Source organism: Diaporthe amygdali (genome assembly GCF_026229845.1).
Source record: "Diaporthe amygdali strain CAA958 chromosome Unknown NODE_11_length_1138210_cov_64_948100, whole genome shotgun sequence".
Classification (NCBI taxonomy): Eukaryota; Fungi; Ascomycota; class Sordariomycetes; order Diaporthales; family Diaporthaceae; genus Diaporthe; species Diaporthe amygdali.
The window spans coordinates 1,052,132-1,068,924 of record NW_026517031.1 but is presented as its reverse complement, the minus strand read 5'-3'; the positions used below and the strand labels follow the sequence as shown (position 1 = coordinate 1,068,924).

Sequence of the window (16,793 nt, the reverse complement as noted above, 5' to 3'; positions counted from 1 at the left end):
GACAATCGATCCACGGATTGGGCTGTTCCTAGTGTGGTATGTCTTGGTAAGATGGAGTGTGTTTCTGGGGAGGGACGGGGGGGCAGCAGGACCACGCGTATTACAGTGGCCGTGCCCTCGCTTGTTGGCCTTGCAGGCAGTGATGGAATGGGCATGGAATAGACCCATGCAACCGTCATTTCGTTTCCAAGCCCTGCGCCTGGGTGCCCGCTCCAGACAGGATTGGCGTCGCGCCGGGGCTGCCAACGTCTCGATTTCCAAGATGCGCCTCCGTCTCATACTGTGTACCTCATGCTTGACCGAGCCTGCCTGGCCCCGCGAACTGACAAGCTGTGGGTTAGTCGAAGCGGCAGCATGAAGAAGTAGAAGAAGTAGTAGTTGAGAAGTCCGCCAGCCCTTCAGCCAATCAATCCATCGATGGTATGCTCTGCAACAGGTTAGACGAAGACGAAAGAAAGGCCTGGCTGGCCATCTTGCCCGTAGGGAAGGTTCACGTTTCCCGGTTCGACTCGACTCGACCGACCGACTGACTTGATTTGATTTGACTTGACTTGACTTGAGGGACTGAATGCACTTGACTGACGGGCAGACTGGCTCTCCTCCCGACTGGTTCGCTCGCAGTGCCAGGCCAACAAAGGGCCCACCTTGGCACATCAGTCACTGCCAGCTGGGCACGGTGACTGGGGGTGGAGCAAGTGGGCATATGCAAGTTCTTTTACACTTTCCTACTGTGCTGGACTGGCCCAGCAGCCAGTACCAAGTTGTAGCAAGGGGACGGGGGGAGTTGGCGGGAGGGTAGGGGTACGTGTACGGGACAGGCCAGGCCTCCTTGGTTGGCGCTGAGCAGTCCCGCGCTACCTGGCAATAGTGGTCCGATGCTACCTGCAGGCCTGCCCCTCTGCCGCCGCTTCAGCCACTGCCCAGTGGTACCATCCAGAAATCCAGGCCACCGCCAGGGCCACCACCACCGGCTGATCTGATCGTGTTGCTGCCACTGTCACCCGCCGTCGCCGGTATTGCTGCTGCTGCTGCTGCTGCTGCTTCTGCGGCTTCTGCTGCTCGAAGCTCCTCAGTGACCTTCTTCCCTCCCTATACCCTGTGCCCTGTGCCCTGTGCCCCCCAGAGGTGTGTGTGTGCTGTGCTGTGCTTCGCCTTGTCTGGCCTTGCCTGGCCATACGTTGCCTCGTGTCTAGTCGTGTCGTGTCGTGTTGTTGTCTCGAACTCACTCCTGTCCCTCCCGGTACTGCTTGCTACCTCTCTTCCCACCCACCCGATTCCTCCTCGACCAGCGTATCCTATCACCCTTCTCTCCTCTTCCCACCTGCACTCTGTGTTGATTCCCAACCCGGGTGGAAGTGGAATAGAGCACACAATTGTTTTGTTGTGTTTCTCTTCCTTTAACCCCTTTTCCCTCCTCCTCTCCCCCCAAATCAAGTTCTCGTGGCGCGCAGGCGGCTTTATCATCCCATCCCATCTCTTCCCCCCTCCCCATCCTTTCAACGCCATTCCCGACTCCGTCATTCCGTCCGGCTCAGCCCAGCCCAGTTCCAGCCCGTCGCTGCCGGAACTACTTACCCCCTCCTCCCCAATCCTCTTCCCATCTCAACCTCTGCCCTCACCTCAGCCTCTGCCACCGCCACGCCCGCCCTTCCCAATCTCGACCCCCCGACTCGACCTCGACCTCGAACCCTGCCTGAGCCTCGACCGGGCTGTCGTGTGGCCTCATCATCACTCATGTGGGCATCATAATGAACGCCATGAACAAGATAGCAAACATGAGAAACTGGTCAGAGCGGATGAGTCCCGCCTTTGGCATGTCCTCAAGGCCCAACCTGGGCATGTCCATGCAGGGTCTCCATCCTCACCACAAGATGGCGCCTCAGGGAGCCTCCCCCATAACTCCACCCCAGATCGGCGACTCGGTCATACATCATGCCTTCAACGTCCCCTTCGCCTCCGAGCTCGCCGGCCCCGACACCGAGGACATCCTGCATGCCACCACCGATGCCGTCCTGCGATGGACACACCCTGCCGAAGCCCCCGATGACGTCCCCGTCTACGAGCTCCCCGTCCACACCGACAACCTCGCCAAGCTGAGGAAGATGTGCAAGGACATCACCACCAGCCCGCTCCCAGTCGAGGCCCACGTCATCTCCACCATCCCTAAGCATGTCAAGGGCCAGGTCACTACCGTCTGCCTCTCCGGCTCCCACGAGATGGTCTGGCAGACCCGCGAGAAGATCCTGAACGAGACCCCTCTGTCTCTGGTGTGTACACGCCTTAACATGATGCATTGCGTTTCTGTCGTAGAAGAGACACCCATCGACTGACCTTCCAACAGCGTTGCACCACGGTGGACATTGACGGTGATATGGTGGCCGACATCAATGCCGGCTCTCTGAAGCACGCCGTGACCGAGACTATCGACAAGATTTCCGCCTTCTGCGGCGTCGACATCTTCCTCCTCGGACCCAAGCTCACGCCCATCGTGGATGGCGTGAATGGTGACGTCGAGGTGCGCAGGGACCAGCGTTGGCGAGTGGCTATCTACGGCGACATACTGTCTTCGGAACACGCGAAAACACGCATCCTGGTCTCCATCGACCAATGGGTAAGGACCACTACAACTGCCCGCACTCGAGGGTAGTCCAGGCTAACATTGAGGCAGCTGGGTCGGATCATCGACATGATTCACATGGATTTTACACTGCAGCAGGCGATCTGCGGTCGTAACCGGAAGAACATTAAGCTCATCGAGTCTGCCACCGGCACCGCGATCTACTTTCCCCCGCCGTACTCGCGATACTTCCGCTACTGCCCCAAGAACGCATCACCCCGGGATCCCAATGAGATCATCATCACCGGAGACAAGCCCCGGCAGATCGAGCTTGCCAAGCTCAAGCTGGGTGATCTGTTGAATCGCTGCAGGCTCTTCGTCAAGGATGTTCCTATGCCACCGGAAAAGGTCGACACCATTCTCCTGACCCGCCTGGACAAGGTGCGAAAGATTGTTGAGGCCAATGGCAGCTATATCCAGTTCCCTCCTCTTGGGTCACGGTCGACTCCAGTCCGGATCCAGGCTACTGAGAACCTGCACATTGAGCGAACTGTTCGAGAGCTCATGTCTCTTGTAAGTTGTGTACCGCAATATGGTGTCTGCATCACACTGACGCAATTCCCAGGCTGGTCAGTTCTACAGCGGGTTCTGGGCGGCCCAACCTGATGGGCGGAGGCTACCAGAGGACAACGACATCAGACTCATGCTTGGGGATATCTGCGCCAATTCTGATGCCGAGATTTCTTTCCAGCGTCTTTCCTTCACTATTGATGGGTCAGACGACGCGGTCAAGGCAGCGCTACATGTGATCTCCCAAATAAAGTTTGTGACACAGACGCAGTACACCATTAGGGTCAAAATTGAGCTGGCGAACGAACACAAGGAATTCGTCAGCGGCAAGAAGAACGGCAAGATCAACAAGATCATGGGGCAGAGTATGAAACTGAGGCCCCTAATCGTCCCCGGCATGCGTTGGTACTATGACTAACCCTGATCACAGGCAATGTTCAAATCATGTTTGAGAACTTTGGCGAGTACAACTTCAACATCGACGTGAACGCGTCTTCCTACGACTCGATGAAGCAGGGCCTGGGTCTGGTGGAACAGGAAATGCCAGCTTCCATCTCGTTCCACGTGCCTGACCAGTACCACAAGCGGATCATTGGCATTGGCGGTCAGCATATCCAGCGCATCATGAAGAAGCACTCTGTCTTCGTTAAGTTCTCCAACGCTCAGGAACGCAGTGAGTACATGGCACAATTATGTAGAGACTATGACCAGAACATCAATGAGCTAATATTCATAGACGGCATGATCCGAGAAGATGATGACAACACGCTGGATAACGTCATCTGCCGAACCCCGGCTCGAAACGCCCAGAACCTTGAGCTCGTCAAATCTGAGATCCTGGAGATGGTCGACCGCGTCGACTCCGAGTTCACTTCTCAAGTCGTCCCTGTTGATCGGTTGTACCACCGCCAGCTACTTGCCCGTCTTTCGGATATTGCAATCATGGAGAAGAAGTGGAATTGCAAGATCATCTTTCCAAGCACGGAGCAGGCCAGCGATGAGGTCACTTTCACTGGTCCCCAGTGGCAGGTGCCTCTTTGCGTGGACGAGTTTTTGGTAAGCCGCCTATTAGCACAGTCTCCTTCCCAGCCCGTTGATTTGCTAACCGTGTCTAGGGCATGGTGCCTGACAACCACGAACTCGTCTTGGCCCGTACGCCGGCTTTGATCAAGTACCTCGAGTCTCCCGAATTTGTCAACGATGTTGTGGCTAAGCTCAAGGCGCAACATGAGGTCGATCTCACTGTTCATCAGAATGCGTCGGAGCTGACCGAGGATGGCAAGCCGACCGTCACCCTCCTCTGGACCTTCACTCGAAACAACGCTGGCGGCCTGCGCGATGCTATGGAGCTTCTTCACGGACACTTCGCCACCGCCGGCGTCGAAGAGACGATTATCAAGGGATCCATGCCGCGACCGAAATCGGATACGTTCGAAGAGTCTCTCCAGTACTTTGACTCCAAGCTCCTGCAACATGCACCGACAACTGTCGCTACCGACTCGCCCACGAAGACTGCCTTCGGCGACGAGGTAGCCCGCGAGCGTAGCACGATCTTTGACAAGCTTCGCAAGCCTGGAAGCATGTCATCGATCTCGTCCTTCCTGGACCGTCGCAAGAACAGCTCTCACTCTGCCAGCAACTTCTTCAAGGGCTCAAGCAATGTGTCCAAATCATCCCTCATTTCGATTGAATCAACCCGAAGCTTCAACGCTGAACGTAACCCCTGGAACGACAGCGGTGTAAATCTACCTGATGACGACAGCCCATGGCCAAATCGTCCCTTCGGCAACGGCGCCGAACACAAGCCGACGCCCAACGGCATTGCTCAGCCCGGCGATGTCACTCCCCGCCACAATACCCGACAGTCCGCTGACAGCGGGCGTCCTTCCACTGCTCATTCTACGAATTCTGGATACCCCGGTCCTATTGGTGGACCATACCATTAGATGTCTTCGTTTTTAGAACCTCTTGCGTCAAAATACCCGGCTGGATATACCCTGGCGTAAAAAAATACCCGGAATGTTGTTGCATTTTGGTCGGCCCGATTCTTCTCGATTCTCTCAGTTTTGTGCTTACAGCCGCTCGATTTTTGACCTTAGTCCTTGACCTTTTCTACGATCGAAAAGCTTGTTTCTGTGGCAGGCGACTCCGAAAACCTAGACAAAGGCTGTGGCTTTGACTCAACGAACGGGAATCGGCTTCGTCGCTATTCTGCTCTTGTTCGATTTTTATTGGCGTTTGAAGGGAACCTATCATTTAGTTTTGTTTTGAAGATTTCAGTATACCATGTCGACACTGTTCGCTCTCATTTCTACACACCGCGCGCATGAGACAGCCAACAACAGACAGATGTCTTGCACGTCGTTTACTTCCTGGTTGGCAAGAACGCGGAAAGGTCTCGATGACGGGAGAACGCACGCAGATGATACCAGTTTCCGAGTCGAATGGACGGGGGCGTGACGGATCGATGTATGAACGAAAGGGATGGAAGGTGGATTTGGGACTCAGGAGCGGTACCAAGGTTTGTTGGAAGCGCGAGGGTATGGATGTGCAAGGAAAGTCTCTTTTATGGTTTATCTATAGCGATGGCAGAAATACAGAGATACCCACTCAACTTGCGTTTACCACAGCGAAGAAGTGACTAGCTTGTCTTAGTGATACGATAATTGAAACTATATAGGATTCAATGTGATGTCTACCAAGCAATTATAGCTAGACAGGGCCGGAAGACATGCGTTTACACCACGGCGATGTGCAAGGACCAAGAAACGAAGATCCACACCAGCGCCCTTCTTCAGTCTCTTTTGCTTATAGCCACTTGTCTTCTTGTCTGTTCGTTCCTCCAGTCAAAAATGTGCCAGACACATTTGCGTAGGCGGTACTGCTGCGGGCTCCAAAGTGCTTCCAATTTCTCAGAGGTCATGAACAGCATCAGAGCTAACAGCGTTGGTATAAACGGCGGAAGAAAGGAACGCACAGGAGACATCAGTTGAGTTTTTCGAGGATCGCCTTCTTTGGGATAGCCTTCTATGTTGTCAGAGCACACTCCTCTGGTTGTCAATAGTCCCCATCGAGTGTCACTCCTTCAAGTCGCTTTGACCATGCCGAGGGGTTGCGAATAGGAGCCATCCGAAGAAGTCCACCAGAGTCGGCACGAGATAGCAGTGACACGAAGCTAGTAAGAAGTCGTAGATAAGTGAACAGATAAATTGTCGCGATATTCCAGATGCGTGATGCAGTACCAATCTCGAGATATGCCAAATGCCAAACTAACAAAGCCGTAACACGCGAATGCCTCTTATCAAGACTTTTGCGATACAAAACTGATGCTTCAATCATGCCTCAAAAACCATAACACATCAATCATGCCAGAAATCCAAGCAATGCCAAAATAAATATACCAGATAAAGCGAAACAAATCACATCAAGACCACCAAGCGTATATAAATCTCCGCGCACACAATTAGGTTGCAGGCTCCGTGTGCTGGCTCGCATCACTGCCCCTGCCCCTGTCCCTCTCGCTCTGCATCGAAAGCATCATCTCGGTCAGGCGGTCAATCTTCGAGCTCAGCTCGGCAATCTTGACGTCCATGTCCGTCGGCGCGTCCATGTCGTCGATCGCAATGTCCGGGTCGGCGCCCCTGGTCGGCGCGGAGACGGGCCGCAGCGTCGCGTCGGACGCGCTCTGCGGGCGCCTATGCTGCAGGTGCGCGTACGCCGAGGCCGACGAGGCCGGGCGCACTTTTGCGCGGGAGGCCTTGCGCTGGGCCGCGCCGCCGCCGCTGTTGAGGGCCTCGAGCCGCGGGCCCTTGAAGCCGTGGTACTCGTCGCTCGCGACCTTGCCCTTGACCAGCTCGTAGAGCATGATGGCGCCCACGATGGGCAGGTGCGTCGCCTTGAGCAGGAGGATCCGCGCCGCGCGGAACTTGTTGTCCGAGGGCAGGACGAGGCGCAGGGGGCGGAAGATGACCAGGGCGAGGAGGTTGAAGGGCGGGTAGAAGTGGGTTAGCCTGTTGGATGTGCTGGCTTCCAGGACGTAGACGGAGTACACGTAGAGGTACTCCTCGCGGGCGTGGCTCATTACTCGAGAGAACGAGTTGGAGAGCATACCCGTCAAGCTGCCCATTAAGAGGATTGAGGAGAGGGTGACGAATATGAACATCAGTGGTGGCCCGAAGAATGGATCAATCTTTTCCATGATATCGAATCCAATGTAACTCGAGCCATCTAGACGAGAGAGTTGTCAATAAGTGCTAGGAATGGAAGCTTTGAGGGACGTGAAGGAGGCAAGAAAGCAATTTCCGGGGCCTAAGTATGGTGATTTGATAATGAGGCACTGGAGGTTTTCTTACAAAAGATCTTAGCTAAACTCATGGTCATAGCCGGCAGTGTCTATGATGAAAGTCAGTTAGCGGTCCTCGCATGTGCCGAACTGGGCTTCTCTCAGGCGAGCGGGATACTTACAAATGTGTCACGCGCGACAAGTGTGAATGTCGTCAAGAATCCAAGGTACACAATAAATACTAATACCATGAACTTGACGAAGTCTTTGCCCATCTCTTTTAGACAAGGGATGAGTGTACCCCAGTAAGGAGATAGCGACAAGACCGAGCAGACTCGCGGGACCATGAAAAGTGCCAGTAGAGACAGGACGTCAAAAGATAAGCCGATCAGCTCCTCATCGTGCTTTGAAAGACCGACGATCCCTTAAAGAGCATTAGAATGGCGCCAGAGACTTTGTAACTTTTGGACTTACGCAAAACGGAGAAGATGAAGCCAATGCAAATCATTGTGATGTCAAACAGGTTCCAAATCTATAGAGCGTGAGCGATGTGTCTCAAGACATATACCCACGAGAAGCAACTCACATCGGTCGCGTAGAAGATCGATCCGGCATCGACATATTCGCTCAGCTCATCGTAAGCAAAAGCCAAGAACCAAATGTAGAGCAGGACTTCGTTGATGCTGATTTTCTCTGGGTTCCTCTCAACAAGGACGGAGTAGTACAGGAACAGGAATATCATGAAGAAAATGACCTCAAATGACTTGAGGTATTTGGGAACTCGAAGACGAGAGAATGGATCAGCTGTTGCTTTGTTGTAGAAACGAGGCCGTTTCACCGAGTCGACAGCCAGCCCTGATGATCATCATGTCAATCAAATCGTTCATTTCGAGGTTTTCCTTCGTCTATGAGCTCGTGGCAGCATAGTAGAACGATGCAATGGAAAAGGAATATACTGACTGTCCCAGAAAATTATGTCGCCATTCCAGATACCAGTAATAATCTTCTGAACGACATGCTGACTGAGAAAGCGCTTCGCGTCGGCAACAGCGGCTATTTCGAGAGCATTGAGCGTGACGAAAGGCTTGGTGGGGTCTTCCTCCTGATCTTCGTCATCGTCATCCTGAGCCATTGTCAGGCGCGAAATTGACTTTAACAGCTGGTATCGCTTCTTGCTGCCAGTGTTAGTGAGCGTCGATTTCGCAGAGTTTACTGTTCCAGATAAGGTTTGAGCAAGCAATGCAGTGTTCTCGTCGACCTCTTCCGACCGACGTCCGTTCTCTTCATCGCGGGCTCCTGCGTCCTCTGTGGCATCGTCCGGGTCTGGTATCTCGTAAAGGCAGCAGTTCATTACCTCCCTCTCGGAGAGGTGAGTCAAAAATCGCCCTGATGAGGGTCATGTCAGCACTCAATTAGATACCGACTAACTCAAGTAATTTGAGAGCAGAGTAAGCAACTCACATGCTACGATTTCAGCAGCATTGGCACGGGCCTCATTGACACCTTTATCCTCTGTTGCCGCCCCGTAATGCCATTTCAATGCCCTGAGATGTATCTGTCAGCGCTCTGTGCCAAGTAGATTTATGTATGTCTCGTCCTGCAGACACATAGGCCCATATGTGGAGCCGTTGCGGATCGGTACGTCTGAGGCGCCCCACAGGATTTGCATGCCGGGCAGATCCAATGATCGACTTACAAGAGAGCATTGACGATGGCAGGATGCGAGCATTCCCTACTGAGATGCTCAACCAAGTTTCTTAGGCCCTCGCCTGCACTGGTTGTGCGTAATTGTTCAAAGGTGACCGGAAGTACAACGACCTCGTTGAAGTAGCTGGCGGGAGAGTTATTATCGATTGAACTGGTTATCTCATGATGCAAATGCAGGCCGGGCTCCCACGTACATTGATAGCTTCTTGATCATATCTCTGAATGAATCGTCCTCACGAATATCAGGGAGCCTGTAGCCATAAAATCGCTGGCCCATGGGGGAGGGCGTGCGTGGGGGCTCGTCAGCCCCTGGCTGTTTACGCGACTTCACGCGTATAGGCATCCTGACTTCCGAATCGAGAGGTGTTGAAAGCGAGAATGTACCAGGCTCGACGTCTCAAGGACGGCAAGATCACAAAGAGCAACGGCTTGAGGTCAAGATAAGAGCCAATTTCTAGACAAAAGTCTAACCCCACAGTTGCAAGCACTCGCGGCCTAGTCCCCTGGTCTTCTGGTTTCCCAGGGGCTAGGTAGGCCCCACCAGCCTGGAGCGTCCTGGGAGAGGGACCCCTGTTTTGGCCTCCATGCGGTCTTCAGCTAGATCCCATCTTGCCTAATTTTGTCTCGAATACAATGTCTGCCATTTGTCCTCCTCAGCTGTCAAACCAGTCCAGAACACAATTGGACGACCAGTCCGGGCTACATGGTCTCAGTCCGAACGTTAACGAAGTCTAGTGCTACGGAGGATGTGCAGGATCGTGAGAAGCTAGCCAGGTTTTTTCGGCAATCACTGCTCGACAATCAAGTTTTCGTCGCTACCAATCCTACCCCTCTTGCCTGGACCCCTACCTGAGGGCGTTAGATGTGGCGGGGAATCGAGCCAAGGGTACTGAAATCTATGCTGACTGCTGTAATAACGCGGTGCGGCGAGAAGTGAACCTCTCAGTGATAAACAGCACGGCTTAGAGCTCCCGGAAACGAAAATCTTGGGTGCGGCCATAAGCGGCCAGCTTACCGCAGATTCTGAGACCTGTCGTCGCCTGGTCACTGTAATCGTTGCTCAGGTGGCCAGATATACAACCTCGTGGGATACGAAAATACACTTGGTGACCGCACAAGCTCATACAATGGGACATTCGTGGTCGAAACAGTTTTGGTCCTGCCGAAGGAGGAATTAATTAGGCCACCCATCTTTCGACTACGGTTGCAGCTGTTTGGCCAGGCTCATGAGCTATGCCTGGATGCATGACTTTGAGGCGAAGCACAAGGCTATGTCGAACTGTCGTCGGATGTACTGCTGCATTTCAGCCCAGAAATGGACAGCCAAAGTCGCAGACCTTTATCACTCTGCTCTCTACAACACGCCTTTCCCGCCATACACTAGCTGTCCACAGTCAGGTTACTGGTAAGCGTCGCCAATATCGACCTAACAACCAGATGTGGACGTCGAAACCCGGGGTCGGGGCCATAGGATGTATAAGACGGCCTGGCTTGTTCGAGTTGCTCGGCTGGTTATGCCTGGACGCAGTCGTGCACCTGCACGACCACCCATTCGAGGCACACGATGCAAGGTATTACTGCTGTCGGGTGACTCTTGATTAAGATTTCGTGTCTACACACGGCGTGAGAGCACTACACACGCGAGGACCGCAGGGTGGTACAAGTTGCCGGTGTCGAAGACCCGAAGCTGTCTTCTATAGCGAACAAAGACAGGGTATGGGGGGCCTCAACTCCAAGTCTTCCTAAATGGTAACTCGAGAAGCGAATCGGCCGATATTCTTAACTCCTCGCGCACAAAGGACCGGCCACAGTATCGTAGTACAAATGTGGTCGGTCAAGCCTGCATGTTGCAAGAGAGAAAGCTCAAAGAAGCCTCTATTGCTGTGGTGCAACCCCACAGAATCTTCCGATTTAGGATATCATTCTACTCAGACGAACGCCATGGCCACACAATGCAGAAATGGGTGGTATCGCGACAATGACCCGCGAGACACACAGACGTCAAGCAACCCCAAACCCCAGAATGGTGCTCGATACCCCGCAGCCTGGGCACGGGGCCGTCTCCTGTTCCCAAACAAGACTTGGGAAAGAAACACGTCAAGGTTTTCGACAAGCACCACATGTCGATGGTCTTCAAACAGTACTGTCAAACTGAGTTCTGGAACCCCAGAGACGCTGCCCAACAAACCATGTTTGCCGCCACGGCAACGCTCTTCTCGTGACATGCATTAATATATTCGGGAGTCTATCCACGGAGGGTGACGTATTCCTCAGCAGAGGTCGTCTACAACATTCGCGATGCCCTGTGCGGCCTCCCTGGGAATAAAATCGGCTGGTCGACTGCCGAGGCCGCAGCAGGGCATCTTCCCACCACTCGGGCATGCGACTGGCGTGAACTCATGGAGTCGATCCGCCCCGGAGCCAATGCGGATCTCCGCTCTGGAGGCATCCGGGAAGTGGCAAGCTTTTCGGCACCAACCTCTTCCTTAAGACAACCTGCTAGGGACAACTCTCTGCCCTAGGATTGGGCTGCCTGAATAACTCTGATATAGCTGACATCACAATGTAACAGTGAGCCATGAGCCATCTAAAAAAATGTCTTCGATTGCCATCACAGCACACGCGTATGTCAAGACTATGGGTTTCTGTGCCCACCGCAGGCTGTGGTGATCACTACAGATGATACACGGGTCGAAGTCTAATGCGAGGCGGAGACCTGCAAATAGCTGCCTCGTTTCCTCTAGGTCCATGGGTCGTTTATGTATGCAGTCTGCTCGTGGCCATCCTGCATCGCAAATACATTTGAATTCCAATGTTAAGGCAAGCTTTCGAGCCTCGTGGCCAGGCGCTGGACGTGAGCGGCAGACTACCTTGGCCATGGCGTGGCGATGTTGGGAGGACACGCTGAGGACTAGCTGCAGCCAGCTCGCTATAAAAAGCAGCAGGGGACGTCTTCGCCACCTCTGCGGTCACCCTGCATCAGTGTGGCTGTGAGGAGCACTTTGACAACGGACCGTCAGACCCTCAATTGGCTACAGCCCTGCAGGGGTAATCGAGGGCCGGTTCGAACTATCAGACTATCCTCTTCGAACCCGACCTGCTGTCTTCGCAGCTCCCCTGCATCTGGCCGCTATAGTAGATGGAGGCAAACTACACTTTACTCTGCTAGTGATTCCTGGGCTCTGTGTATATACACAATAGACGCTGCGTACGCGCTTCGCTTCATCCCGCCAAGCGCAGCAGTGGATCAAGACAAGTGGAATTTCAATGCTCGCCGCCGGGCGCTTCGACTAGCTCCTCGACGTCCAACATGGCCAACATCGCAACACACCGACGGCGAGTCTACTCCACCACCGCTAAGCGGCCTAAGCCCCTGGACCAGTCCTGCACAGACTGCACAAACCTTCAATATGGTCGCTGTCGTGTGCCATGCCCGAATAGGACCGCCAGGCGAAGCGATTAAACATTGCAGGCTCCAAGACACATCCGCATGATCTGCACTATTCTGTGCACTATTATAGCCCCCAGTTCCTGGGTATTTGGACCCTTGTGTCACCAACGGCAGCCCTGTGCGTGTGTGTGTGCCTGCTCATCGATGGATATCTGCAGTGATCCTTGCTGATGCGCCATCACGGATCCTACCCTGTCATAGCTGCCACTCTTTTTATTCCTCACTGCCTCACCCGCCTTGCCAGCCTGCTTACTTGTTGGACCTGTTCTATCACCCTTTCAACCTTCGCTTGTCCCTTCTTGTCGTTTTTCTGATTTTCTATCACTCTTTGATGAGATCCCTCCGTTCACTGTATTGATTCGTGAATCCTCCACCAAAGCTTGTTCTCTTCCCACTTGGATTCCCCAGCCACCAAGATAATTCTCGATGCCCCAGCAACGCGTATAAACAAATTCGTGCAAGATGCTCCAAGACATCTTCGTCAGGCTGCCTAAGCCGACTGCTCTCCTCATCCTCTCTAGCCTCTTCGGGGCCACATCAGCACATATTCCTCGTCAGACACCAACAACAGTTCCATACCGGCCACTGAACGTCGTTGCGTATCCGCCGATCGCAGCACCGACGTCACCACCGGTCGATCTACCTACCTTAAACGAGCTCCTCAGGAGACAAGATACCAACACGATATGCGGCTACATAGGAGGTGATCCAGACCTACCTGCAACCTGCTCGGCGGGGTCGCACTGTGTACTGGATGCGGATCACGGCGCTGTGGGATGTTGTCCGAACGGAGAGGAAACCTGCAGCTCAGGTGTCTTTACCGGCTGCGTCGATTCAAACAGCGGGCCACAGACCGAGGTGAACCCTTATGTGTTCACCTGCACCGGTAGCAATGTCTGCTACAAAAACATGTTCGAGGGAGGTTTCTCCCAATTCGGGTGCGGCACAGCAAGCGATCTAGCAACGGTGGTCTCAGCTGGCGCGGCGGGCATAGCCTCCCAGGTCTCCTTGACGAGTGAGCGCATCAGCCTTACACAGAGTCCGAGCAGCCTCGCAACACCCACCGAGCTCGGGACCGTCACCCGGAGCGATTCCTCAGCCAGCTCTTCATCGACTGGGACTAGCACTGATACAACAACTGGCGCTTCATCATCGTCTCTCACCACTCTCACCATACCAACTCCCACAAGCAGCACCACCTCCACCTCCTCCTCCAGTGAGCAGTCAAGCAGCATACCGACGAGCACCTCAGCACCAGCTGCAAGCGGCGGCGGCGGGGGGGTAAACCGAACTGGCGCAATCGTGGGTGGCACGATCTCTGGCGTGGCCGTACTGGCAGGCCTTGTGGCTGTCGGTATCTACTTCTGGCGGAGGCGTGCCGCAGGGAACACCCGCCGCGGCCCAGGCCCACGACCAGGGGACACGCAATATGTCAGCCCCATGTCAGGCGCAGGTTTCGTGCCCGTCGGCCGAAACAATGCAAGCCCGAGTGATGGAAGCCGAGCAGCGAGCGTCCGAGGGAAGACGATCAGGCACGTCACGGGCGGGCCCAACTCCCGCAACACCGTCTTCCAGACTGGTGGCGTCGGCGACTACCATTACCCGGGCCAAAACCCAGCGGCATGGGCCGGGGCCGCAGGGGCTGGAGCAGGGGCAGGTGCTGCGGCGTATCACGGAGCGTACGCATCGCCTCATGACAGCGGTGGAGAGGACGAAATCCCGCTCCGTTACGGGTCGCCTGAGATCGATGACTTCTCGCGCGGCTTCCATGATGCCCTGAGCCGGATCGGCGAGGAGGACGAGGAGGATCTGGAGTCACACGTGAACGGCAGTGGCATGCCCGGCACAAACAACACCGGCGGAAGCGGAGACCTGGGCGACGCGAGGCCACTGTGGCTTCAATCACGAAGGCAGTCAAGAAACCAATTTTGGACATGAGCACACGCCTGGACGACATGATGCGGCGGTCGCGGCGGCCGATCTTTTCGGCCTGGTATACGCGATAAGATTAAGGAATGGTTGACCTCTGCGGTTTGCTATAGACGATATGAGCGATGTCCTCATGAAAGCACGGTGCTATATCTAATATCCAAGACAATGTATATAAATCAGCGTCAATGAACGAAATGCACATTCTCAACCAAGCCGGTTTCTCCACCAACGGTTGTTGGCGGCATTGGCACTCCTTAACAACACAACCAGGCATGAAGCGAACTCTAATTGACTATTTTACTGAACGAGGAGTAGGCGTCCGCCCCTAGCGCCGAGCCGGTGTCTTAACCTCGAAGCGCGCGCAAGGGGGACTCCTCTGCTGTCTGTGCCCCTACTTCCTTAGTCTCATATGTTGAAAGAGATGAACCACGGTGCGTTGAGATGCTATCACAATGATTGCCGGACCGGAGATAAATTCGTGGGGTAGCACCTGTCAAGTGCTGTCAGACGAGTAAGGCACATTATTGTGGGCATGAGAGCCGGAAGCGCGAGCGAAAGCGAGCCAGCCAACCTATGTTGACGGTGATAATAATAATCATACCAAGCAAATCGAGCGGGACGGCCGAGCGATGTCCTGACGTCACAGTGGTTACAGTGTTTTTACGTAGCCTCGAGCTCCAGCGGCTAGCTGCCCAGGTGCTTGGGTGTAGCGGGGCAACCACCAGGCAAAGCACCAGGGACTTGACTCGTTTATGTCCGTTGATGCTGCGTCTCATTGTGAAGACGGCCGGACAGCCTCGGTACATGGCTTTTTCTAGTGGCTCTGTGGGCTTCAGGCCCATCGGAGCTTACAAATGATGAGGGAAGGCCTTGGATTATCGCCGATTGAATGAAGCTATGCGGGTGTTATAAGAGGCTCGATCCCAAGCAGTCTATGATAGACATGTGATGCAGTCAACATCACCACACACTTTTTACTGCACTTAGGCAGCTTTCACCCAACAGGAAAGAAAAAGAAAAATCAAGACCACGTCCGACGTTTTCGAATATCTCACAATGGCTCCCAAGATCCTCGTCGTCCTTACTTCCCACAACCAGATGGGTAGCACCGGAAACCCTACCGGTTGGGTATGATATTTTCCTCTTTCCCATCGAGATAGCTTTATGAGACAAGTCTTTGCACCAAGGCCACTCGATAAACGGCTGTGATCAACTTACCTGGAACTTTGCTAACAAATGTGAATAGTACCTTGTAAGCTCGACTTCACAAATAGCAGCCCGGCCTCCTCTCAAAAGCCAGCACTAATGAATTCCCTGACCTCAGCCTGAGCTTGCACACCCCTACGATGTCTTTGTGAAGGCTGGAGCCGAGCTGGCCTTCGCATCACCCAAGGGCGGGGTTGCTCCGCTTGACCCTGCGAGCGTCGAAATGTTCAAGGACGATAGCTCCGTCAACTTCCTCAACAACCACAAGAATCTCTGGGAGACAACGAAGCCACTCTCTGAGTTCGCCGACGCAGCCGACAAGTTCGACGCTGTCTTCTGTACGTCCAACCCCTTCCCCTCGGGTGTGCCTCCGTCCCTGTGGCACGCAGGACGCCCAGACTCTGGTGCAGGTACCTGGGCTTGTAACGACTAGAGACAGGGCCTTCGGAGACCCTTCAATGCTACATCTGCAAAAATTGGAATTACCGCGAGCCGGACTCTTCACCCGAAGAACCTTCTATACTTTACTTTTTCCCGCTCTGTACAAAGTGCGCTAACAAGCCCCAGACCCCGGCGGACACGGCCCGATGTTCGACCTGGCCGTCGACACGACGTCTCAGAAGCTCATCGCCGACTTCGCATCCAAGGGCAAGGTGGTGGCGGCGGTCTGCCACGGCCCCGCCGTGTTCGTCAACGTGAAGCTGGCCGACGGAACCCACCTGCTCAAGGACAAGGAGGTCACCGGCTTCTCCAACACCGAGGAGGACCAGGTGCAGCTCAGCCAGTACATGCCCTTCATGCTCGAGACGGAGCTGGAGAAGGCCTCGGGCGGCAAGTACACCAAGGCCGCCGAGCCGTGGGGCGAGAAGGTCGTCGTTGCTGGCAATGTCATTACGGGCCAGAACCCGGCTTCTGCGCACGCCATCGGCGAGGCTATCATCAAGGCTCTGAAGGCCTAAGCTGATGGGCTTGGACGGGAGCAGGAGGTAGGAAAACAATATAGTAAAAATACATGCTGATGACAACATGTTTGAACGTTTCTCGTCGCACTGTGAATCCATGGTGACAATCTGATCGAGCCTCGGCAT

General features: G+C 54.3%; 4 protein-coding genes across 4 annotated transcripts; 3 read left to right on the top strand and 1 right to left on the bottom strand.

Moving 5' to 3' along the window:
- Nucleotides 1-1,748: 1,748 nt before the first annotated feature.
- J7T55_014603 (uncharacterized protein) lies at nucleotides 1,749-5,073 on the top strand (the record flags this gene model as incomplete). The annotated part of the gene is made up of 7 exons (XM_053142617.1): nucleotides 1,749-2,267; nucleotides 2,342-2,611; nucleotides 2,669-3,130; nucleotides 3,183-3,492; nucleotides 3,558-3,800; nucleotides 3,864-4,183; nucleotides 4,243-5,073. 7 exons carry the CDS (start codon nucleotides 1,749-1,751, stop codon nucleotides 5,071-5,073), a joined length of 2,955 nt encoding a protein of 984 aa, XP_052994790.1.
- A 1,517-nt stretch (nucleotides 5,074-6,590) lies between these two features.
- J7T55_014602 (ion transporter) lies at nucleotides 6,591-9,459 on the bottom strand (the record flags this gene model as incomplete). Its single annotated transcript, XM_053142616.1, has 9 exons — nucleotides 6,591-7,354; nucleotides 7,480-7,519; nucleotides 7,592-7,833; nucleotides 7,884-7,941; nucleotides 7,996-8,264; nucleotides 8,370-8,795; nucleotides 8,871-8,953; nucleotides 9,106-9,240; nucleotides 9,311-9,459. 9 exons carry the CDS (start codon nucleotides 9,457-9,459, stop codon nucleotides 6,591-6,593), a joined length of 2,166 nt encoding a protein of 721 aa, XP_052994789.1.
- A 3,570-nt stretch (nucleotides 9,460-13,029) lies between these two features.
- J7T55_014601 (uncharacterized protein) lies at nucleotides 13,030-14,505 on the top strand (the record flags this gene model as incomplete). The annotated part of the gene is made up of 1 exon (XM_053142614.1): nucleotides 13,030-14,505. The coding sequence occupies one exon, from the start codon at nucleotides 13,030-13,032 to the stop codon at nucleotides 14,503-14,505; it is 1,476 nt and encodes a 491-aa protein (XP_052994788.1).
- A 1,050-nt stretch (nucleotides 14,506-15,555) lies between these two features.
- On the top strand, nucleotides 15,556-16,664 carry J7T55_014600 (uncharacterized protein; the record flags this gene model as incomplete). Its single annotated transcript, XM_053142613.1, has 4 exons — nucleotides 15,556-15,627; nucleotides 15,746-15,751; nucleotides 15,824-16,043; nucleotides 16,273-16,664. 4 exons carry the CDS (start codon nucleotides 15,556-15,558, stop codon nucleotides 16,662-16,664), a joined length of 690 nt encoding a protein of 229 aa, XP_052994787.1.
- Between the last annotated feature and the right edge of the window lie 129 nt (nucleotides 16,665-16,793).